The 25,035-nt window shown below is 46.4% G+C and overlaps 1 protein-coding gene and 1 long non-coding RNA gene across 9 annotated transcripts in view; one reads left to right on the top strand and one right to left on the bottom strand.

Annotated features, from left to right (window-relative positions):
* CUNH8orf48 (chromosome unknown C8orf48 homolog) overlaps positions 1–24,330 on the top strand; it is a 39,947-nt gene extending 15,617 nt beyond the window's left edge. For 2 of the 8 annotated variants that reach the window (XM_027893836.1, XM_027893839.1), the window contains exon 6: positions 5,621–5,889. In XM_027893836.1, the coding sequence (XP_027749637.1) occupies positions 5,621–5,646 (26 nt within the window). In that variant the 3' untranslated portion in view covers positions 5,647–5,889. Of the gene's footprint in view, positions 1–246; positions 873–5,620; positions 5,890–7,309; positions 7,587–16,361; positions 16,834–24,102 lie in introns of those variants that run through there. The other 6 variants (XM_027893835.1, XM_027893838.1, XR_003572382.1 and 3 more) reach the window with 5 other exon arrangements.
* Positions 2,259–12,210, bottom strand: LOC114062443. The gene is made up of 2 exons (XR_003572383.1): positions 11,883–12,210; positions 2,259–5,631 (listed from the first exon to the last, which is right to left on the bottom strand). It is a non-coding gene; the product is annotated as an uncharacterized LOC114062443 (long non-coding RNA).
* Positions 24,331–25,035: the final 705 nt, after the last annotated feature.

Below are 25,035 nucleotides of genomic sequence, written 5' to 3'. Positions count from 1 at the left end.
CATTTCCTGCTGCTCACTACACTTGTTTCATTTTTTTTATCAAGGATGACTCCAAGATCTGAGTGTTTGCCTTGTGTTTTCTTGTAGCAGCTCTTAGGGATGTACTATGGAATGAATGATCCAGACCTCTAAATAATTTATTTTATAATCCTGCAGCTTTTCAGGCTTGAGAGATCCAAAAACTCTTGAAAGGGAGGATGTGGGAAAGAGAGTAGATCATGTCTTTTCCTTTTTTCCCCCTCACAGGAGCTCCCCCTCCAGCAGCAGATTTTTCTTTTGATCCAAAGAAACACTCCAAAACTCTGATCAAGGAATATTGATTCATCTGCTGCCTTGTTTGTGCTTGCTGGGGTATGAAAGGACTGTGGTGGCTCAAGGGGGATTCATATGGAAAGCAGCTGTGGCTCAGCAACAAATCATTCTGCCTGGTAAAAATGCTTTGGAGCTTTATCTTTCTGGCCTTCATGCTGCACACACAGTTGCATTATTTAATCTTCTGAATGATTGGTGATGGGAGTTTATTGCTCTGAACTTTGTGCAAATAGAGGTTTATCACATTTATGTTTGTGTGTATGCTGATAACCACTTTTGTGATGTTATGCTTTATAACTGACCCTTTGGAGAAAGTTGTATTCTTCAAATTAAAATCAGTTTTCCTGTGCACTGCAGCAAGGGAATTTTCACTTCCATTTGCCCTTGCTTCTGCTGTGAAAAAAATGAGCCTGGCTGCCAGGCACAGTCATTCTATCCATCTCTTGGGCCATCTCTTTGTATCTCCTCTAGGATAAACTTCCATCTCCATCCCAGCAAGTCTGAATGGGAATGAAGTTTTAGTGTAATTAACTTGCCTGGATCTAAGCTGGGAACAAAGATGAAATGGTCTGGTGGAAGGTGTCCCTGCCCATGGCAGGGGTTGGAACTGGCTGAGCTTTAAGGTCCCTCCCAACCCAAACCAGTCTGGTATTCTGGGAAATTTAAATGATGATTTGCAGCTATTGAGGAAATATGTTGTGGTCCTACTGGTGCAGTTTAGGATCAGAGAATAGTTTGAGTTGGAAGGGACCTTCTAAAGCCCATCCATTTCTCTCCCTGCCATGGGCAGGGACACCTTCCACTAGCCCAGGTTGCTCCAACCTGGCCTTGGACACTTCCAGGGATCCAGGGGCAGCCACAGCTTCTCTGGGCAACCTGTGCCAGGGCCTGCCCACCCTCATTGTAAAAAACTTCTATATCTAATCTAAATCAACCCTCCTTCAGTTTAAAGCCATTTTCTCTTGTCCTGAGGTAGCAGGTCCTGCTGGGAACTTCGCCCCTATCTCATAGGCCCCCTTCAAGTGCTGAAAGGCCACAGGGATTTTTCCCTGGAATCTTCTCTTCTCCAGGCTGAACAACCCCAGCTCTCTCAGCCTTTCCTCGTGGGAGAGGTTCTCCAGCCCTCCAACCATCTCCATGACCCCCTTACAATAATCTTGAACCTTTTCCCTGAAGTTTTACTAAAAACTGGAACACTTCAGGCCGCCCTGGGGTCACTCCCTGCCCTTCCATAAACCCATCTCCACTCCTGGCGTTGGGCTGTGGGGAGAACCAGGTGGGTTTGAATTCTGGTTTTTCCCATAGCCAGTTGGATCAGCTTCCAAGAAGAGGAGCTGAACCATTTTACTCATATTGAGAGCTTAATAGAGAATTTTAAGCTGGTAGCACCAGGGACAAAGTTTTGCTGCTGGAAGGGATTGTGATCCCAGTTCCTCTTCGGTAAAACCCTGAGCTGCAGCTTTCAGGGCAGTTATCCCAGGTCATCCACAGATCCTCCAGCAAGAGCTGCAGTGCTTCCAGCCCTGTATTTTTAAAGCATTTTCACACATACTTGCATTCTTCAAAGTGTAATTTTATTACCACTCAGTTTGACTTTCAGAGAAGGAGTTTTCATTGTCTCCCCTCAGTGAGACACTGTGTGTGTGCAGATCACCCCCTGCCCTAGGGCTGGAGCCCTGAATGCCACTGGCTTTAAAAAAATGGGCTGGAATCTGGGCAAAACAGAGACTAATCTTAGAAATACTACATTTGCATTGTTTTCATATCCCTTTTCCCTCCACAGCCAGCAGATTCTGGCTGTGCTGACAGGATCTGGAGCGGGGAGGCTGGGACATGTTTTGGGGTGGATCCCTTATGTCAATAAGGCACAAGGTCCTCCATCTTTTAAATGACCTGTAGAACTGATCATGGGATTTCAAAACAAAAAAACCCAAACATTTTCCAGCTTCTGGGCATGGATATTCACTGCTTGTTTATTCATGTATTTGCTTTGTAATAAAATAGTACTGTTCTCACAGACTGGTGTGTATGACCCATAAATACCTTTGTAAAATATATTTGTAGCATGGAACAGAACCTTTAGAATATTCTGTGAAAATTCATATTTTTAGTTGGTAGCACTTTCAGAACATTTACATCTTTCATCTTGACATTTTTAAATAGAATTTTTTTTTTTTTTTTTTGCCTACAGAAGTAAATTTACAGCATCATCACAGTATTATAGCTTGTTTAAAAATACACACAGCGTTACTGGTAATTGCAAGCAAGTTATATCCTTGAGCAGGAGGCTTGGTGGTAACTTTACATGGTTTCTACTCTGTAAAACAGTTACATCTATTAATATTACACCCATCACTTTGTTAGAAAATATGACTTAGAGATGCTACTCACGATAAATCTGTCGTTTCTCTGTGACATGATATTACAGGCTCTGCAAATAGAAACACACTGGGGAATGGTTGGTTTAAAAAGAATTGGAAGCCTGGTTAAAAAAGGGTGGTGGTCCTGCTCTGCCCTTGGGAAGCTGGGTGGGATGTCCTTGATCCACTTGTGGCTGGAATGCCACGAGCACCTCTCAGAAAATCCTGACTTAAATTTGGGGTTTGGTCCTGCTTGGAGTGTCACTGAAGACAGGAGCTGTTCTCCCCTTCAGCCCATGGTTATGTCAGTGCAGGACAACACAACTCCACTGGGTTGGATCAGTTGGTTTGCATGGCCCAAAATCTGACCATTTTTTGGTGGATTTTTAAAAGAGTCTGAGCAGCAGATTTGAACTTACTGATTTAGGAAATACGCAGAATAATGTTTAGAGTTGGGCAGGACTTAAAAGCCCATCCAGTCTCACCCCTGCCATGGCAGAGACACCTTCCACTGGCCCAGGTCGCTCCAGCCTGGCCTTGGACACTCCCAGGGATCCAGGGGCAGCCACAGCTTCTCTGGGCAACCTGTGCCAGGGCCTGCCCACCCTCCCAGCCAGGAATCACTGCCACAGGTTCCCCAGAGAGGTTGTGGAGAGATTAAAATGACAAAAGAGATTAGAGATATGTGACTGTGTTGGTTCTACTTTGCACAAATGAGACTAAATATATAAATATATATATATATATATATGTATAATAAAGCTGTAGGAAATCTCCAAACTGCTAACAACTCTTAGAATTTAGATAAAACAATGATGTATTTGCTTGGAAATCTCATTGTTGCAGTTCTTTCGTTATTTTCATTTCCAGGTAATTCAAGAGTTCTTTGTGGTGGATCCTTTTCTTTCATTTTTTTTTTTTTTATGAAAAAAGTCCAGGTGTGCTTTGGCAAATGCTCTTTTCGTGGTCTTTCTGATACTCCTCTTGTGCTTTCTGCAGTCTTCTCCCTCTGAGTTTCCACTTGTGGAAGCAGTAGGTTATTAGGGATGTCATCAGCAGGGAGAAGATGATGGTCAGCACGACGATCAGCGCGATGGTGGACGACAGGGACCCCTCCAGCTGCTCACTCTCAGTGTCCCTTGTTGTATTCAACTTAGCAAAGTTCTCATAGACTGGTGAAGCCAAAAGTGCAGGTCCAGGGACCTCTTTGAACCTGGGCCTCATTGGGATTCAGGAGCTGTTCTGGGAATTCCCAGAGAAGCAAGAACTATGATTCCCTTGGCACCTGTGTCATCCAGGAGATGGTTTCCTCCTCAGGTTCTCCAGTCATGGATGAGATCAAAAATGTTCTTTCTTTTGGAAGGCAGGGATTGCAGGAAGAACAGCCTGTGGCACAAAGTTTACAGCACAGCTCCTCTGTATCCCAAGTCAGGAGGTCAGGAATGTGTTGTCTCCTTCACCAAGGGTCACCCAGTGCCAGTCTGGGATTCTTTGTGTTCTGCAGAAGAGAATTGGAGAAAATCAAATCAATATTCCAGTAACACTGTGGTGGCAGAGCTTATCCTTGGACTCAAGGCACTGCAACAAGTGGACTTTATATCTTAGGAATTGCTGCACTGTTTCTTTTCTTCTCCCAGATATTCCCAAAAGAGGATGACGCCAAAGGCAGGTTTTGAGACTTGGATTTGCTCACATCACACACAGGAACAAAATCAGCTGCAAACAGGAGCTCTCATGAAGGGGTTTGATTTCCCCTCCTCTCTGATATTTGCTCTCAGACAGGGCTTGTCTGGAGAGGGTTTGGATTGAGGATTTTTGTCCTCCTTATCCTGGACTGGGGGAGGTGCCCTCACTGCAAATCTGGAGCCTGGAAAAGGCCCCTGGGTGAGAAACGACACTGGATTATTGAAGAGCTCCCCTACAGGCACTGAGCTGTAATTTAGAATTTAAAACCCCTCCTAATTCTGCTGGAATTTCAAACACATTTAAGTAATTTGGCTTTGATACGTGCTGTGTGTGATCCAAAATATTTCCTAATCTGAGCAGTTCTCAAGGGCTGCTCTGCCCTCCCACTTCCCTCCCCTCATCAAAATCCCCTTTCAGACTTAAATCTGAGGAGGAACAAAGCTGGGCTGCTCTTCATTCCTGCTCCACTCAGGCTTTGGCCCCGGGATATTTTACTTTGAGGAGCTCTAAGCACGTTCAGGGCTATTTATTTCAAATAACAGCTTGCTCTGAACCCCCTCCACCCTCCTCCCAAATGTTTGGAGGCCAAAATTAGGTTTCAGAGATCTTGGGAGTGGAATTGTTTGTTCAGAGATGCTCTGTTTGATGGGGTGCAGTTGTAATTCACCCTCTTTAAAGAAATGTGAGGTTCATCCCACTCAGGCTAGCAGAGAACTGAGGGTCCCTCTTGCTAATTAACAGCCCCTTCCTGGTAGCAATAATGACTGTTTATGTAGATTAGCACTCTGTTGATGTGAAAGGATGTAAATAGCAGTTCTTGCCAGTTTGGAACAATATGTTCCCAGAGTCAGAAATAAATGTGGCTTTTACAGAAAGTTTGAAAATCAGATTTTACTGTAAATTGAGGTGTTTGTGGAGCTGATTGAAAGTTCATTTCACATAAGGGACCAAGTACAACGTGGCACATCTTTGATGAATGTCTATGTGTGGCACTGCTGGCAAGTCATAGATCAGGAGGGGGTGACAGCAGAATATTTTAGTGCTCCTGGGCTACATATTCAACATCTTTCTCAAGTAGCCTAAAGAAAGAAACTGCAATAAAAGAACTTGAGAAGCTGAGAAATGCCCCCTCTGATTTATGGAGCAGCCAAGTGTCCACCACCCACATGGAAGTGCAGGAGGGGGGAATGTCTCAGTGCTAGGAGAAATCAGATCTTGTCATACTTGCCTGAGCCTGTCTCTCATTTCATCTGTATCCACAGCTATCAGAATCCTGTGGGGAAAATAAAATGGGAAGGATCTGAAGTCATGAGACAGCTGGTGCTGGACTGGACTGCTCAGGAAGGTGCAGAGATGTCACCTGTAACTCCCTTTCTCCATCAGTTCAGGGATGTGGATTTTCAAAAGCAAAACAGGAATGCTTTTAAAACCTTAAATCTGCAAAGTTCTGCTTGTGCTCCAGCTGCATTTTGGGGTAGGAGCTGCTTTTATGGAGAAATCCCTTCCAAACAGTGTGTGAGGGCTCTCTTGGTGGCTCCACCACCACCTCCCACCCTGCCTTTGCTTCCTGAGGGCAGAGAATGCTTCCTTGGGCACGGATGGTGAGCCAGGATGGCAAAAAGGGTGGGAGAACCCTCAAAAACTGCAACCCGTGGCTGCAGGGCCCCTCCTTCCCCTCTGCAAGGGCCAAGAAGGAAGTTCTATGGGAGAACTCTTGATTTTTCCTGGGAATCATCATGCCTGGGTGTCAGCTGGAAGTGGAAGGGCTGTTTGGGTGAACAAGGAGCTCCTGACACAGCCCCAGCGTGGAAAGGGATCATGCAGGGACAGTCATGGCTGATAATCCAGGTCCTTGGGATTCCAGACTGGAGAGGTGGACACAGAGGAACCTCCTGAAGTTCAACCAGGGGATGTGCAAAGCAAAGGGAACTTTCCCTTAACAACCACCTCCCTCCAAAACATTCTTCCTTGTCCATGCTCTGATTTAATTCAAGAGCAGAGAATAAATAATTCCTCCCGTGTTTTGTTGGTTTTGTGTGAGTCATAATTCTTCAGTGTATTTGGCCTGAGCATTGCAAACATGCAAACCAGGATTTCAGGCCTGTGCCCATTTAACTCCCACTAACATTTAATAAAATATCTTAGAAAGATTCAGGTATTGACAAAAGTAATGGAACTGTTTTGGTTGGTTTTTTTTTTTTTGTTTTTTTTTTTGGTCTGGAAATACTGATTTGTTAGAATAAACTTGTGAAAGCACATTAGAAAATCTGTGAGTTATATTTTTAAACCTTTTAATGAAATACTGATGTTTGAATTTGATACTTATATAAACTTGGTGTAGAACATGGATGGACTTCCCTACCCTGGCTCCTGTTTCCATGTCTTTTTGTTTTAGCACAGCTCAGTGTAAAGTGGGGAGGACAAAACCTGCTCCTTGTTTTCTAAAATCCTTAGGACAGGCATTGTCTTTCCTTTTATTTTCTGGGCTTGACCTCTGGGCCTCTGAATACTCCAACAAAGAAGAGAGAAATAGATTTTTCAGGGGGGTTTTTTTGGTAGTTTTTGAGGGTGGAAAGTATGAGTGGGTTGGATGCAATTTATGTGAGAGGAACAAAGCAAATTACAGTCACAAAAATCAGTGTCTCAAGATTAATTCAGGTTATTGGCACCTGTCAAAAACCTGAATTACTGAAAAGAGACAAGAATGTTCACCAGAAGCTTTTTGATTTCACTGAGATTGCTCTCTTTTCTTAGGGCTCTGTTTGCCAGAGCCTGGGTAATGATGAGGTTATGGGTGTTAGATTAAAGAGAGTAATGAGGATTTGCATTGGATGCCTAAAAAATAATAAAGTCAAAATAACCTGTGGGGATCAGACTCGTAGGATGTTTTAATTGTGGTTTGGGGGTCCATGTTTTGGGATAACTCTGCTGTCTGATTCTGTGTTTCAGAGGAAGGAGCGAGTCTGGTGATGTGTGGAATCTTCAGCCTCATCAGAAGGATGAAGGCCAGGAATCCCATGAGCTCCTGTACTTTCTTGTCCGTGGGAAGCTGATTTCTCATCCCTGACCTTTGGGGAACTCAGAATTCCTTTGGCTTCCCGATGCTGGAGATCAAGGTTGGTTGAGAAGGACCATTGAGGTTGATAAACCAGCAGCAAGTGACAAAAAGGTACAATACTCTTTCTGAAAGCCACACAAAAACATCTTCCCAAACCAAAGGTGATTGACCTGAAACTGTAAACCTGCTCCCTGTTAGTTAATATAGAAAATCTCTTTGATACCAGCAGCAGGAGAGTCTTGGTTTCTGTCTCTGTGTGTCTCTCTCGTGTTCTCATCCCCTCATTCTCTGTGCCAATGCTGAACTACTTCTACCATTTATATAACCCTAAATATATATTGATTTTTTAATACAGTTTCAGCCTTGCTTTCCTTTTGCCTTCAGCTTTCTTGTAAATCTGCCTGCTGCCTTTCAAATTGTCTCTTCCATTTTAATTGCATTTAGAGAAGAATGTGGCTCCTTTCTCTGAATTTGCATCTTTTTGATGTGAAAAACCTTTGGATGAAGGGTCTCCATCATTCTGGAAACCTGGGGTGTAAATGGCTCTTCCTCCTCCTCCAGAGCTGTGGAGCAGCAGATAAAAGGCAGAGTGGGAGTGGGAAAAAATGGAAGTGGGGGCAAGGAGGAGGGAAGGAGAAGAGGAAGGAATGGGAGAAGGAGAAAAGGCTTTGAAAAACACGTAATGAGATTTCTAGCCTTGCTGCGTCTTCTATAAACTCCCATGTAAGAACAAAGGGTTGAGGAGTGTTTTAAATATGTACCTATTTACACAGAAATATTTATCTTTGGCTGCTTGAAGTGTTTTTTTGAAATCTTAAGGTGGAAATCTCTCAACCAGGCTTCCTCCTTTCTTGTAGGATCTGTGTCCTTTGGGCTATGGCTTGTTCCAGAAAGACACTTCAGGGATATTTGCAGTGTCACCAGGTTTGTGGGTGTTAAACACCATAGATTTACCTGGAAAGTCCTCAAATCAAAAAAACGTCTTTATGCCTTTTATTTCTCTATTGTTAATCCCAAAAACAAAAGAGGAAAAATGACCTGGAGTAGATTTTCACACGTGGTCATCCTTGGAAATGGAATTTTCATAAGCCCCTTGTGATTACATCCAGTGCCATAACTGGCAGCTTAGATAAAGGTTCAAGCAAGGCAATTAATCTTTTAATGAAGTGTACAAAGTTCTAGCCCTGGTCTCTCCCTTCAGACTAGTTTTATCCTGGTGAACAAAAGCACTCTACTCTTAGCACCTGTTCAGCCTGTTGTGTCTTCATTACACTTGAGGTAAGAAGGGACTGTTTTCCTGGGCATTAACCTTACAGAGGACCCACATGGAGCTAATTCTGCTCTTAAGGTTTTAATTTTAATTCATTAATCCTTGAAGCATAAATTCATTGAAGCAACAGTGAATGTGTTTAGATCTGGGCTCTCTCTGAAGCTGATATTCATCCCACTGGTTTTATTGGTGACTTGTGGTAGTATGACATGGTAATTTAGTGTAACTGTGATTGATTAACAGAGCAGCTTTTTGAGGTGTGATTACAGCCTGCTTGTGACTGCCTGTTTTGGCAGATCTTTGGGCTGTACAAAGCCCAAATCCTTATGGAAGTTGCTGCTGCCTTTTAGCAGGAACAAACTGCACATCAGTCATCGACAGCACACCTGATGAATTCCCTCCTTAACCCAGTGTCTCTAAAAGGCACCTGGGATCCATGCTTTAGCCTTCTCGTCCATACAGTGAAAGTGTATTATCCTGAAAGTTTCTTCTCCTGAGCAGTGAAATCCTTGGCTGACATTTTTAGGGTGGCTTTTATTCCGTGCTCCCCACAGGTGTGTGGACTGAGGCTCAGCCACACACAGGAACACGTGAGGAAGGGGCACTGAGGTTTATACCTGTCACAGGCTTACATTGAGGAAAGAGGTTGCATTTTTTTCCCTTTGAAACTTGGAAAACAGTGCTGGATCAAAGTGCTGCTCTCTGAGCAGCTGAGCAGATCTCTTCCTTCATGATGTTCACTCAGAAATGGGCTTCACTGCCTTTTAAAAACTTGGGTGAGATTGTTTTCCTCAAAGCAGTACCACCATTCCTCCCTTTGGAGGGAGGATTTTCCTGATAAGCGGTTCCTGCTCAAGGAACAGGCTTAGATCATCAGCTAAAAAATGTACCCTGTGAAATGGGGATTCTTTTTCCCCTTTGAAATGGATCTTTTCCCTGATTTAGTTCATACTCTTTTCCTTTTTTATGCTGTTCTTCCCATACACCTTCCAAAATCAGGGGCAGTTGCATCCTGTGATCACAGAGAGGCAACCTGGGAATTTTTTGGTGTGTATTTGAAATGTTATTCTGTGTGAATACAAGCCCTTGAGTGAGCAGTTCCCAAGCCTACAATGAGCTTAAACCTGCTCGGTGATTTTTCCCTGTTTGCCTGTTTTTAAGCTCAATTTGCCCCAATGCTCTGGTTTGTTTTTTTAGAGCCACAACAAGGATTTACCAGTGCAGGTACAGGTGGATGTTTAATTGTTCCCTTGGAGTTAGAGGGTAAATGAAAACTGAAAGCTGTGTAGAGCTGAATTCAAATGAACAAACCCCAAACCTAAAAACCCCCTTAAAATGCAATCAATGGCCTTTTTATTTTCATTTTCTGTGCAGGTGAAGGAGGGTTGAAATGCTGATCTTATTGTGGTAGGGATGAACAGATTAGATCTGGTTTTGTGTCCCCCTCCCTATTTAATCTCTCCTCTCCCTCTATCTCTTTCCCTACTATAAGCAAGGAAAGCAGTTATGGATGGGAGGCTCTGCAGCCTTTCTCTTGGACCTAAAATCTGCCAAGATTAAAACTCCTGCAGGAATAACATTTTTTATTTTTAATATGCCAAAGAGCAAAAGATTGTTTGAACATTCAAGTTTTTCATCCAACTAATTTAAAAAGGAAACTCTTCTCCTTGCAGCCACTGTGGCTGTTCCTGATGAACAGGCACAGTCTAGAACTGCCTCATATTCAGTACTCAGGGATTTTCACCTTTCAAATTATGCAAGGAAAATAATAAGTGAAAGGGTGGGAGGGAGCAGGGGCTGGGAGGGGGAGTGATGAATGTCAGTTTAGAGGCAGCTACTTTGTGTCTGTACATTTCTGGAATCAAATCTCATTTCTTTTCTCACAGCACTCTCTCTGAATAGTCTTGGTGTGATTTGGGAGGTGCAGGAGAGCAGGAAACACCTGCCCTCCTCCTCACTGCCCCCCTGTCCCCTCTGAAGCCAGTGTGGGGCTCTGTGTGGCCAAACTGGTGTGCAGTGAACTGGTCCCAGCACAGAGGCTCAAGGATAGGTAAGGGGGGAGAAAGGAATGAAGACTTTAAGCAGTCAGTGCTTGCTGCAGAGACTTTCCTTTGAGCTCCAAATCACATTCCAAATGGGAAAACTTCTGTGAAATGCCTTTGGGATCAGTTAATGTGTTAGAGATCCCAGGACACTGCTGGTGGGAGGGCATGGGATGGGGGCATCATCTCCTGGGGGCGTGAGGGGTTCAGGAAGCACAGGGAGCAGGACAAGGTGTGGGATGGATGGGAAGGAGTGGGGGGGTCCCTGGAGCCCCAGTGGGGATGGAGAGGAGGATGCACATCCCATGAGAGAAGGGGGAAGGGGGTTCCAGGGCCACCTTTGTGCTGGTAGCAGGATGATGTGGGGCTGTGGGAAGGGGCTGCACCCAGGGGAGGGGAGGGGGTCACACCTGGGACCAGAGCAGGACACCCAGGGGGGGCCACAATGGCCCTGAGCCGGGCTGGGGGGCAGGGCAGCCCTGGAACCTGCTCAGGGATGGTGCCAGTCTGGCACACTGGTACCACAGTGTGCAGAGCCGTGCCGTGCCGTGCCAGTCCAGCACACCGGCTACCACAGTGCTGTGCCGTGCCAGTCCGGCACACTGGCACCGCTCCGTGCCGTGCCAGCCCGTACAGATACCACTCTGCCCGGGGCCGTGCCGTGCCAGCCCGGACACTGGCACCGCGCTGTGCCAGCCTGGCCCGGGGCTGTGGCTGTGCCGTGCCAGCCCTGCACAGGGTTATCGCTGTGCCAGCCCTTCTCGCGGGTACCGCGGAGCTGTGCCGGTCCTGCACGCTGATGGCACACTGAGCCGTGCCGTGCCGTGCCAGCCCCAGCGCCGTGTGCCGGGTCCCCCGAGTGCCCGCGGGGGCTGCGGGGCCGGAGCAGCACCGCAGGATGCAGCGGAGCATCCCCCGATCTCCCCCCGTGCCCGGCCCGGCTGGCCCCGCTGCCGCAGGCGCTGCCACTACCCGGGAAAACGGGCTTTGTTGGGAACCGGCTCATCGGGCACATCCCTTGGGAAAGGGGCACGCGGGGAAGGGAAGAACCCTTCGGGCTGTGCCCATTAAAAAATAGCGCCCGCTGCCCCCTCCCTCCTCCGGCTCCCGGCGAGCCGCACAAAGGATCCGTCGCAGCATCCTCGCACACTCACCCGCTCCGGCCGCATCCTGCTCGGCTCCTCCGGAGGGGACAGCGCTGCTGGAGCCCCGAGCCCCGCCGTGCTGGAGCCCCGAGCCCGGCCCGGCCCCGCTGGCGCTGCCGCAGCTGCGGGGAGGGAATCTCTCCGCACCCCCTCGGCGGCACTCTGAGCACAGCCAGATTTGTCAACTTTATTTAGGGGGAAGAACGGATCACATGGGGAGCTTCACCGAACTGGGAGGAGCGTGTTAGTACGGAATCAGGTCACTAACATAAAACCCGGAGTTGGTCACAGACACCCACGTTGATAGTGTCGGCATAAGCCGGGTTTAAAGAGCAGGCTGAGACAAAGGCAGGAGATGCTGATGGGAATGAAACGCTTCTGTTTTCTTCCCTTATCTGTGTCATTACAGGGTAATTTCGTGCTCCTTTTGTCGGGCGAGTTTTCCTAATCGAGTAAGGAGCAGAATGTGAAGGAAATGTTTTCAGCTTCCAAGTGCTTTGGAGCACATTGGTCCTGGCTGTCGAGCATTTCTACAGCCTTTTTAAAAATACATTTCTGAGATGCTTTGTCTCTGTCCTGCCGTGTTGTATCGATTTATTCCCAGAGAAAGAGATGCTACAGACTCATTCCCAAACATTCCCGTGCTCACAGAAATAGTCCAGGTTGAATAATTGCCTCTGACTCCAATCTTTTAATTTGCATCTCCTGCTCAGACAAAGACTGCTGGCTGATCCCTATTGTCCCACTGGCTGAGGAATCATTGTGGAATGTAGTTTCTACAGCACCTTTTTGTGTTCCCTGTCACTCATTAATAGATGGCAAAGCTCCCAAGGCAACACAAAAGCTGTCCCTGAGTGCCAAGGAGCTGGTTGGTGACAGGACCAAAGCAAGATCCCTATGACTTTTAATCTTACTGTTTATTTAATCACCCACACATTCCGAAGAAGCTGTGATGGATTTAGGTTATTTAGAGGCCAAAATTCAAATGCAGATTCCTAAATATGGATCCCTAAATACACACATCTCTTGTGAAGAAGTGGGCCTGACTTTTATAGGTGCTAAGCAACTGTTCTTCTGCATTTCCATCTGCCTTGAAGTCACATCCCACCCTCTGCCACTTTCCTCATGTCCACACTTGGAGAAAGAAATTAGCTTTGGAAAGTAGGCTACCTCATTCCTTTGCTTACAGAAATATCCTGCCCAAAGGAAACTCCATCCTAAAGATGGAGGGGATTTAGGAAGCAGAGGGATCGCCACGACAAAGCCAAGAGACCTGATGTGTATAGGGGAGTGTGTCACTGCACACCCAAGTATGACTCAAACAGTCATGGAACAAGTGGCAGCTGCCTACAGAGTGACTCTCCTTCCCTCAGCTTGCACAAAATGAACCAGCTTTGGCACTTAAAGGCTGAAACAGTCAAAATGTTGATCCTTGGCAACTTCTTAATGAAGCTCCTCTGGATCAGAGAGGACATAAATCAGGATACCACATCAGGGAAGCAACTTTCACGGTGGTGTGCATGAAAACACAACCCTGAATGCTTTGGTGTGCAGTGCAGTGCTCCCTGCAGAATAACTTCACATCCCGTGCTTTCCTCTCCCCAGCAAAGGGGTGAGCTGTGCCTGTTCCACCTCCTGCTTCCCGAGGATCCCAGAGGGATGAGGGCAGTGCAGCTGCTCCTGCTGGGGGGGGGGAATTGCAGTTGCAGTTGGTTCTTTTATAGGGCAGATCAACAAGGTGGAGAAAAAGCTCTTTGCATCTTTACTACAACCCAGGCCCGCTGGAAACACAGCCAGGACTTCCCTGTGCTCTCCACCAAACCGGGGCATTTCTCAGCTAGTCTGGAGGAAAACCCGGGCTTTGTTACCTGGAGACTGAGCTGGATGTGCAACTCCCATTTCAAGAGAGCAGAGGCCTGGTTTTCAGCAGTTATACCCTCTGTAGGCATCTTTTCTTCGGGTTTATTTTTTGGCAATCTTTCTGTATTTCTGGGTAGCAGTGGCAGGTAAAGAACAACCCTAACAAAGACTTTTACAGCCCCGGTTATCCCTTATTTATATTTCACCCCCAGGGTCTTTTTTCCTTACTGCCTGAAGTTTTCTGTCTTCTGCATCTCACAAAACTTTCCTTTTATATTTTTATACACTGCTTCTTACTGAAGTGTCTTATGTCAACTGGAAAAGCTATATATAATGTGTGTGTATACATGCATATTTATATATATGCACACATATACATATGCAAAGGCCTGGGAATACAAATTTCCACCGGTTTGCATCAGTGCAAGGGGAGTTTTTCCTCCAGTTTTATTACATTTACCTCTCCCCAAAGCTTTGCCTCTGAACTCATAACTAAGCCAATAAGGAATATCTGACAAGATTCTAATATATTTTGATGCTACATTGAATCTTTTCTTCAACTCCTTGTTCTTAATCCAGTGTGACAAATACACTCAAATTCCTCACGCTCTCAAATTTGCCACTTCCTGAATCTTCTCTGTTTTAAAGCTCACGGCAGGTCAGAAATTGTATCAGTCAGTTGGAAGTTTGTGGCTCTCAGGGGGCTGTGGAGGTTTACAAGGAACAGCTTTAGCTCCTCCAGGAAAACTTCCAGTCAGGGATTCAGTAAAGATTCAGTAAGACTTTAGGGAGAAATTCCAGGCTGTGAGGGTGGGCAGGCCCTGGCACAGGTTGCCCAGAGAAGCTGTGGCTGCCCCTGGAATCCTGGAAGCGTCCAAGGCCAGGTTGGAGCAACCTGGGCTAATGGGAGGTGTCCCTGCCCATGGCAGGGGGTGGAATGAGATGATCAGGTCCTTCCAACCCAAACCACTCTGGAATTCTACAATCCTATGCTTTAGGCCAAAGTGCCTTTGTGCTCATGATCTCTGGACAGGGAATGCTGTCCCAAGTTCATTGGTATGTTCAAGGCCTGGAAGGAAAATGAACTCCTTGAGAAGTTCTTCAAGCTCTGAAAAACAGCCCAAAGCTTCTCTCCCAGCCTGCACTGAAACATTCCTTCTTCATCAGTGTGGAAATCCCTGGTGTCCCAGTTGGACTGTTGATATTCCCATGGATGCTTCTATTTTCAAGGTTATAATTGGGATTTTTTGTTCAGATTGTCCTTTCTCTTAGAAATTCAAACTGCAAACAGTAGCAGCTCAAAGCCCCCCTGTGATATAGGTGTGTTGTGTGAGGGGATCAACCCCAAGGGGATGTTTTCTCCTCCTCTCCCTTCCCTGCCTACACTGCTGTCAAGGTGCTCTTCTCATGTAGAGATCAAAGCAGGGTCCCCCTTCCACCTGGGTGGGAAGGAAGGAATTTGGCTTTTCCTCAGCCAGAGCAGAGCAGGAACACAGTAAAAAAAAAAAAAAAGAAAAAAAGAGTTATTAAAAGCAAAGTTTCTCAGCAAAGCCAGGCCATCAAATTCCTCTTCATTTGCTAAAGTTATAAATATTGACTGCAGGGGAAGAGGAAAATTTAGAGCCAAAGAGAACGAAATGAAATCACATTATGCAGAAAGTTTCAGTGCTTGTGTGGAGTTGTTCTTCTCTCCCATCCTAACCGGAAGGTTCGGTTTTATTGGGAGAGATAAAATTTACTTTATAAAAAAATCAGTTACCAGCCTATTCCAGGATGAGTACACAGTGTAAAAATGGCTTAGCCCAGCACTGCTGATCTATCAGTCTCTCTGATTTTAATTGCATGCAGCCTGATCATAAAACAGGGAATGAAGTTTAAGATTTCTGAGGCATTGTTGGAATTATCAGGCTGTTCCACTATCTGAAATGGCTCCTGAAGAAGACTGGCAGTTGCTGAATTCTTTATTCCAGAAAGGAGGCAGGTGAGAGGGGCATGGTAGGAGTATATAAATACATAAAACTGAGGGAGGGAGGCAGAAATTCCTGATTAATCTGACAGTTTTTGAGAGCAAGGAGAAATTCTGTGGAATTGAAAGGCATTACAGGTAATATTAATGGAAGGAAGTGTGCCTGTAACAGAGCACAGAATTCCCCTGTGGAATTCACTTGTGCAGGTGTGCGCTGAGGTTGAAAGACTGGAAGGATTTCTGGGAAGGTGTCAGCGTCCTTGTGGGAATAAGAGCATGCAGAGTTAGCAGAGGTGGTTTTTATTGTGGCCTGGGGCTGTAAGACACACACACTCAGCACATGGAAAGAGGAAATTCCCTTGTGGGGCAGATTTCCTGTATTAATCTTTCCCTGGAAGTGTAACAGCATTTCTAAAAGCTTCTGGGTCTGACCAGTGTCAGAAGTCTGGGCCACATAAACAACGTGTTTGATGTGTACAGGGACTTTTCTCACCCTGAAACAGCTCTGGGTTTGTGTCTGCTGGGTGAGGAATGAATTCTGCTTCTGCACCAGCAATATAAATCTAGATTTTTCCCCTGAGGTCAACTCCTTCTGTGCACATCTACATAAATTTCCAGTCCTATCACTACTGACTAGAGAGCTGATGTGTTTCTTTTACCAGATCAAAACCTCCTGAAGAAAAAACTTGAAGCAAAGAATGGACATTCTGGAAATGTGGAATACAGTGCAGGTAGGGCAGTTTGTCTGGTTTTACAGTACCTGTTTCACAGCACAGGTCAGGAGTGTTCCAGAAGCTGGTGAGTTCTTTGAAATGACCCCGAGGAATCCCAGAATAGATCCCTGCCAGCACTAACATTGTCTTTTCTGGGATTTCCTTTAGGCCTCTCCTTGCCTCTGGTAGGGAGATGGTTCAATCACCAGTGGTGTCTCTGGCAGTCTCTCCAGAGTGGATGAGGAGTGGATGATGCTCTCACAAGTGGCACTTCCACGAGCTGTGCACACCCTGCTGTGTTTTCTGCCCGAGGTCCTTTCTTCCCACCTCTGAATTCCTTTTAAAATGGAAATGCAGCAGCTTTGGGAGCACAGGGCCCTGTTCAGCAGCTGCCAGACATGAGGGCAGCAGTCTCTCATTTTGTGGATCGAGCTGTGGCTGCCCCATCCCTGGAGGTGTCCAAGGCCAGGCTGGAGCAACCTGGGCTGGTGGGAGGTGTCCCTGCCCATGGCAGGGGTGGCCCTGGATGGGCTGTAAGGTCCCTTCCAGCCCAGACCATTCCATGGTTCTATGATTCTGTGACATCTCCACACATAAACCTCATGTTTTCTGCTTTCTTGTGCATCCATCTCTGCTCTCTCATCCCAGGCCAAAGGGTTCTTATCCCCTCCTCTTCTCTGAGCTGCAGTTCTTTGTGGACAGTTTGCCAGACCAGACGTGTAAGACTCTCTAAGCTCCGCATGTCTTGGGGTCTTTAGTCTTTCCCTCTGAGGTCTTCCTGCTTTTAGTCCTGCACGGGGGAACTAAAAGCTGAGAGTGATGGAATTTGTCACCTCCAGTAGGTTTTTTCCCCTCTTTATTAAAATTTATCCAAGTTTGGATTAGTGCAATATTATCAGTGTTATCAGTGCAATACAGTCTATGAGTTGCTCAGAAAAGTGAAAGTTCCTCTGTGAGAGTAAAATGCTGCAAGTCCTGGCAGACAGAGTCCATTTCAGAGGAGAATCCCAGTGCTGGGAGGAAATGCTGCGGTTTCTTTAAAGACTTTGTAAGGGTGGGAAGTCAGGACCATATGGGGAGAAGGCAAAGGATGTGCTTCACTGGGGGCAATGGTGTTTAGGGAATGTTTAGGAAGTGGTTGGGGAGGATCCAGGTGGGAAACAGCTGCCTCCAGGAGCTTTGTGGGAGTGACTGCAGAGGCTGGAACAGGAATATGGACACTGAAGAGCATCTGGTGAGGAAAATGGGAAAGAAAATAGGATGAAGAACCAGAAGTGAAGCAGAACTGGAGCAGAGCCAGTTTGACAGCAATGGAAAGGGACCTGAAGGAAATAGGAAATGGGCTCTAAACAACTGCCCCTCTAGAGCCTGGTGTGGAACCAGGGACCCCCCATCATCCTCTCCCAGCTGAAACAACGGACACAGGGTCCCTCCCAGCCCTCCCATCCACACAAAGCTCACCAGTTTAGGGATAAACTGAAACCCTGGCAGGCTTTATTGTCAAAAAGTCTCTGACTCTCCTACCCAGCTGCAGCAGTTTGGAAGTACAGCCCAAGCAATGAGTTAAAGTGCAGGATAAACGGTCTCACAGGGCAGCTGAGCTGCAGAAGAGTCTGACCCTAGCGAATGGTGATTTAGGGGCTTCTCCCTCTCTCCCGTGTTTCTGTGGTGTGGCCCTTGAGCCCTTGGGGTTGTGGCTCTGGGTGCATTTGCCCAGCTCAGTGTGTTGATAACTCAGCCCCAGGTTTTGTGGTTCCACAGCTCAATGCAGCCCTGAATCTTGATTTAATTTCTGCCTTCACCACTGAGATTCTAAGGCTGAGTTGCTGCAAATGAAACCTTTTTCCAAGTGTTCATTAACTGGCTGCTCCTCATTTTCTGGCTGCTCAATTTGAGGCAATATCTGCTCCGTGTTCTTGGAGCTGCAGCTGGACCTGAGTTCGCAGCATTTAAAGCCCCATATAACACCAAACACTCTGCAAAAAGCATGAGCTCGTTTTCTAAATTGGATGTCCCAAATTTACAGCACTTTTACAACACAGAGACTTTCTAATAATTTTTTCACCACTTGGTCAAGATAAAACAGAATGATATATAAATAAAATGGGACAATAAGTTAATCAAAAATGTATTCAGAATGTGAGCCTTGGAAAAGCCAGGAATAAATTAATCACATGTGCTCAGTGTAGAACCTGAGTTTAGTGAAGTGGGTTAAACTCAGCAGAGGCAAAATCATCTTGTTCTGTAATTAAACATTGAATCAGGGAGTTGTTCAGCTGTTTCTGAGTAACCCCTGAGGAGGGGAACCATCAGAAATGGGCTGCACACTGAACAACAAGAGAAAACAAATATTAAATAGCTGCTCAATTATTTAGAATCATCCACCCTCTCCTCTGAGGGGGGCAAGGGCCCTGCAGAAAAAATAGTCCATGATTGTGTGATTGGAGGTGGCAGCAATGCTGCACCACACAAAAGGCTCCAATTCAGGTTGCACAGGCCATTTAATCCTGGAATTTCAGAACTTTGGAATATTTGTCTTAGCTTTTCCAGTAACGTTCTTTTAACTTGGAATATTGTGTGTAATATATATATATCTATCTATCTATCTCTAAAAGTTGTTTTTCACTCAAGCTGGTTTGTCTCCAAGTGGTGTCATTCTCACTCTCCCGCTGTCACCGGCTCTGAGGGAGAAGCAGCTGGTGTGCTAAAACAAGTGATGGACTTTGAAATCCTGCAAGGTTAGGAACGGAGGGGTTGGAGGCAGGTATTTACACAAATGTCAGCTTTTTTGGCCTGCTACATTTTCCTCCCACTCTTTTCCCCACTCTATTTTATGGAGCAAAGTGTAAACATTTGCTCTGAAGTGTTTTGCAGCTTTAACTGGTGAGTGATCCCACAGTAACTCCATGGTGGTGGTGGTTTCTTGGTGACTTCTCTATCTGAGAGTCTTTCCAAATAGAAAGTTGGGGTTCTTCATCATTTCCAGCTGCAGCTCAGTGGCAGTCCTGGCTCAAACAGCAGCAGCAGGAGCCATTCTGGGAGTAGGATTGGGTTAACTGGGCTCTGCTCCTGGTGTTTGGGTCAGGGACAGAGCCCAGCTCCCACGCTGAGGGCTCTGTGGGCTCTGCCCTGCTGAATAAAGGCAGATCACCAATATTGGGTGATCATCATTAATGTGAGCAGGTGCATGTTTGACTGCAGGGAACAGGTCTAGGAAATAGGAACTTGTGGGGTTTAATTATTTACCTGGACACCAATGAGGTTTTAGGACATCTCTTTAGTTAAGGAGATTGTAATCCTGGAGTAATTCTGGTTTATTTATCCAGAGTTACACAGAGCATAAATGGAAAGTGATTGGTTTCTCTTAATCTCATAATCTTGACACAACAGAAAGAGCAATAGGTTTAACTCCCTGAGAAAGAGCATCACATAACACTGCAGGGAGGCATGAAAATCAATGATTAACACTTTAGGGGGTTTAATTAATCTCCCACTTAATAATGTGGGATCAGTGGTCAAATAGCTCTTCCAGGGTGCTCCTGGCAGTGAATACAAGTTGGTGAGGACACAGGGAATGGCTTCAAACTGCCAGAGGGCAGGGTTAGATGGGATATTGAGAAGGAATTGTTGGCTGGGAGGGTGGGCAGGCCCTGGCACAGGTTGCCCAGAGAAGCTGTGGTTGCTCCTCGATCCCTGGAAGTGTCCAAGGCCAGGTTGGAGCAACCTGGGCCAGTGGAAGGTGTCCCTGCCCGTGGCAGGGGGTGCAATGAGATGGTCTTTAAGGTCCCTTCCAACTCAAACCATTCCATGATTCTATGATAGGATATCCTGGAGGCATAACCAGCTTTAGACCTTCACGTCAAGCTGGTGGTGACAGGATTAAAACAACCTTGGTCAGAATGGAATGAGAACTGAGTGCTCATTACACACCTGGCTCTGTCAGCTGACACAAACACTCCACAAATACGCTTTGCAGGTGTTCTGTGAGCAGTGGGGATGTTTGCTGGGCTTTTGCTGAAGTGAATCTCTTGCCTTTGGAACTGGGATTCTGGGAGTGGATCCTTGATTGCTGCAGCATTCTCGATGCTGTCACAGACTCTGAGACAGGAACTGTAGCTGGAGGGAAGGAAAAATACAGCCAGAGAGATGAGGTTTGGAACCTCACAAATTGCCTCTGCTGCCCTGTGGTGATGGATGGGCACAGATAGCACAGAGAAGGAGCTGTTCTGGGGAGGAGCTGGTTCCCTGTGCCACGTCCCATTCCAGGGGTTGTTTGCAGGGAACTGCCACAGGGATTTGTAAGGGGCCTCAGAAGCTGTGTGGTTCTGCCAGCAGCATTTCATCTCAGGAGGTCTCAGCCATGCTTTGCCTCATTTCTAGGCACAAGTGGAATTAGTGTTGGGTTTCACCACTGTAGAAGAGGCTGCTAATGGGATGTTAGAACAGATTTAAAGACCAAGCTGAGCTCACCCTCCTGTGTCACCAGGCTCTGTTGGCAGTGCTGGATTTGAGCTTAAGGTCATTGAAGCCACAACACAATCTTACCCCACGTTCCTGTGAGTAGTTTTTTTTAAGACAAAGGGTGCCCTTTCATCCCCCACTCAGTGAGTCAGCGGGGATTGCGAATGAGCCCACAGCGATTCCCATCTCTTAGTCACAAGAGGTTGCTTAAGGAGATTGTTCCTGATCCTTTGTTCTACCCAGTCTCTTTTTTTTTTTTTTTTCATGAAACACGATTTTCTCTGGGCTTTTCTGAAATTAGGTTTGAATTGGCCAATGGCTTCAGAAGTTACAGAATCCCAGAATGGTTTGGGTTGGGAAGGACCTTAAAGCCCATCCAGTCCCACGCCTGCCATGGGCAGGGACACCTTCCACCAGCCCAGGTTGTTCCAACCTGGCCTTGGACACTTCCAGGGCTGGGGCAGCCACAGTTCTGGGCATTCGACCACCCGAGGAAACAGAACTGGAAATACAAAATGGACCAAGCCTGGGTGTTCCTGGGTGATGGGAGGACATCTGAGTCCTGCATTCCAGTGCGATCCCCCCTTGGATATACGTGCCCTTCCTGCTGTGGGATCAACGAACATAGTCACAGTAAAATTCCTGGCCAGTTGTGTTCAGTTCTGCTAAAATGTCTTGCAGCAGTAATTGCTCAGTTTTCCTTCCACAGCAGCACCTGTGACCCTGAGAAATGTGGCAACTGTGATAGATTTTTGATTAATTTCTGCTTTGGTTTTGTTTTTCCAAACAGTTGAATTAAAATTTCCACCTTGCTGTTTAGATTTGAAGCTTTACTGTTGTTGTTTTTTGTAATTCCTAAGCCTTTGCTGTTTGTACCTTGCACTTGCAGAAGCCTTGGAGCTCCTGTGCCTGCACATGTCTCAGTCTGTGCATTCACAATCCTGGGGGAAAAAAACCCGGTACCTTCACACCTGTGTTGGTGGTGTCACTTGTGAGAAGTTTCTTGGCTCGTTTGTGCATCTCTCAGTCGTTCCCTTTCACAGACCCCCCAGCATTTCTCCCCTTTCAGTTTTATTCTGCAGAGCTTTGTTCCTGCTGATCCACACACCAGATGCCACTGTATTTTCTGGATGCCTGAACTCTCCACTCAAAACCTGTTGTGTGGCTTTTCTGTGGAGCTGATTGAACATGGGCTTTTGTGTGCCAGGGAATCAAGGGACTGCTAAGGCTGGAAAAGACTTTTAAGATCAAGTCCAACCACCAACCAGCACGACCACGGTCACCAATAAGCCTGTTCTCAAATGTCACATTCCAAGTGTTTCTTGAACACTTCCAAGGATGGGGACTCCACCACTTCCATCCCAACGCTTTGCAACCCTTTCCATGAAGAAATTTTCCTCAATATCCAGCCTGAACTACCTGGCACAGCTTGAGGCCATTTCCTCTCATCCTGTGCCTTGTTGATGTGCCTGACGCCCACCTTGTCCCCAGCCCAGAGCACTGAGTGCCACTGCCAGTCCTTCCTGGGACACCTCCAGGGCTGGGGACTCTAAACCCCCCTGGGCAGCCCCTGCCACCAGCACCCCCAGGGCCTTTCCCACTGGGCACTTTCCATCTGCTCTTTGGTTGCCGGAGGTTGTGGTGCCCAAGTGCCCTGTGTCCCCCTAGGGTGTGATTTTTTTAAAATTATTTTCATTTTGCCAGTAGAAACTCTTCTACAGTTTCCTTTGTGCTGCAAAAAAAGGAGCGTTTTCACTGGTGTAGCCAATGAGGGCTGCCCAGGAGAGTCCTGAGAACTGTCTTAGTCCAGAACAGGAAAAGGTGTGCGATGCCAAAGCCCATGTGTCAGCAAATCTCTTTTTTTTTTTGGTGATGTGTGCTTTGCCCCAGCACATAGTTGGATTATATTTGTACAAAGTGGAGTTTTCCTGGTGCAGTTTCATTCTCCTTGGAGCTCTGTGCCAACCAGGGAGGCTGGAATCCTTCCTCAGCCAACGGTGCTGAGGTAGGACTGACCTCAGGAACATTCCCTGGTGCAAAACCTGCAAAATGAATCTGTACTTGAGAGTTTTGCTGACTTTAATATCACCAAGCTGCACAGTTCTCCTAAAGGGAGAATTAGTGCCAGCAAAAGGAGCCTTTGGACAGCTGGGAAATTGGGTTGGGATTGCCACAAAAAGACTGGTGGTGGCTTCACCTCCATGGAAGGGTGTGGGCTAATTCTGACAGCTGCTAACATGAAGATATTACATTACTATTAATTATTACTTCTACTGATGTAATAATTAAAATATATTAATAAAATAAGACTGGGATAAATCCCAAAGGTTTCATCTCCTAAAGTCCAGCCTGTACCCAGAGGAGACAAATCCGCTCTTTCAGAATATTTTTAAAATACGAAGCAACACTGAGAAATCTTCTCTAAACCTGCAGCGTGCTGGGATGCAGATCCAGCACTTTGCAAGGCAAAGCTCCAGCAAACAAAACTTAATGGTTTAAAAAAAAAAAAAATCCTGTCAAAATGCAGCTTCTCAAAAGGTTATTTTGCCAACCTTCTGTTGGAGTGGTTTTAAGATTTATTAGAGGCTGAGGCTTGGCTCATGACAGAGCAGCTTAAGCTGGTATTTCACATGCACAGTTCATGTCTCAGCATCTGCTGAGCACCCAAAATAAATGAGCTCCAAGGTCACCTCTTGGATCTTAAATCACAGCCTTTCTGAGCAGATCTGCTGCTATCCCTGGTCCTCAGCAGCAAGACGGACAAACCTTTAAGCGGTTTAAACTCCTCCTTCCTGCTGCCCCACTCCAAATTAAATCACCTGGCACTAATTGGCACGTTCCCAGTGCCTGAAGCCCTCGGACTTCCAGTGATCTCCAAACAAATTAACTGTGGAACAAGTCGGGAAGCAGCTCGGGGAGAGCTGCCTGGTGGAAGCAGAGGATCAAAGCACAAAGCTGGAAAACGAACTCCTGAAGTGCTAATTAGTCCTAATACCTTTGAAAGGGAGAGAATTAACCTGTCACATTCTGATTATTTAAAGGGAGGTGGGGCCGCTTGGATCTTCACTGAGGAAACCAGCGAGAAAGCCTGGAACTGCCTGGGGTGGTTTAGGAAGTTCCAGTCCAAACTTGAGGAAGAACCAGGTAGGATGGGTGGGTTTTCTGGGTCTGGGTTGTGTCTGCCTTGCTCCCTAAGCAAAAGGACATTCCTGCTTTCTCCCTTTCCCAGAAGGAGAGGCCCAGCAGCCCCAGGGCAGTGAGCTGGGATCCAGCTTTTCCAGGAGACCAGCTGAGCTTGGGCAAGTCATGCCCAAAAAGTGCTGACCTGGCTCTCAGCTGGACCTGAAGAACCCAAATCCTTAATCACAGGTGGAAAGGAGAATCCAGCTGGTGCCTTCTGTCCTCCACCTTCCTGTCAACACATCCTCCTGTTTGCTCACTGAATTTGGGACAATGCTCGAGGCACCAGAAACACCCCCCTTTCCCTTCCCCTCCTCCTCAAAGGCACCTCAGAAGCTGGAGTGGCTATTCCTTTCCTGCCTTCGCTCCTCCTCTCCCTCTGCCTTGTCTCTGCTCCCTCTAGTGTTCCTGTGCCGTGCTGCTTTGCTCTCCTGCTCCAGGCAGGGACAACGAGGATTACATTTGGGATTTATTATCCCTTCATTTTGCATCAGGTGGGAATGACATCTGCCTGCCCTGGAAGGGAGAAAATAATTCAGAGCCTCTGCAACCTTCACTTCACCTCCTTGTGCCATCACAGCCCCCACCTGCCACTGACCTGGAGGCCAACTCCAAATTCAGTTGGTTTTATCTTTTTGATTTCATTCTCAGTTCGTGGTTTGGGGCTTTTGTTCACAACCTTAAAATTTCTTTCTAATTCAGGGAACTGGAAATTTAGTAGGACATAACACCTGGGATTAAAGCCTGGGGTTTTGCTAACACTGCAACAACATCCACTGCACCTAAACATTGTGCTCTAGTTCAATTTTGACCCTTTGATTCAGTCTAGATTTTTTTAATTTTTTTTTTTTAATTTGTTGAAGTCTGCTTTTGTAGCCATGAGATGTGCTGTCCTGCTTATTGGCTGGAAATCAAAAAATAGGGAAGGGACTGGGGATCTGTGTCTTGGAATCACTGGATCACTCCAGGGAGAACGTGCAAT

This window comes from Empidonax traillii, unplaced genomic scaffold, assembly GCF_003031625.1.
Source record: "Empidonax traillii isolate 1590-97213 ecotype Southwest subspecies unplaced genomic scaffold, ASM303162v1 scaffold407:size753175, whole genome shotgun sequence".
NCBI lineage: Eukaryota > Metazoa > Chordata > Aves > Passeriformes > Tyrannidae > Empidonax > Empidonax traillii.
Note: the sequence above shows the minus strand (reverse complement) of the source record. Positions and strands in the feature narration are given on the sequence as shown.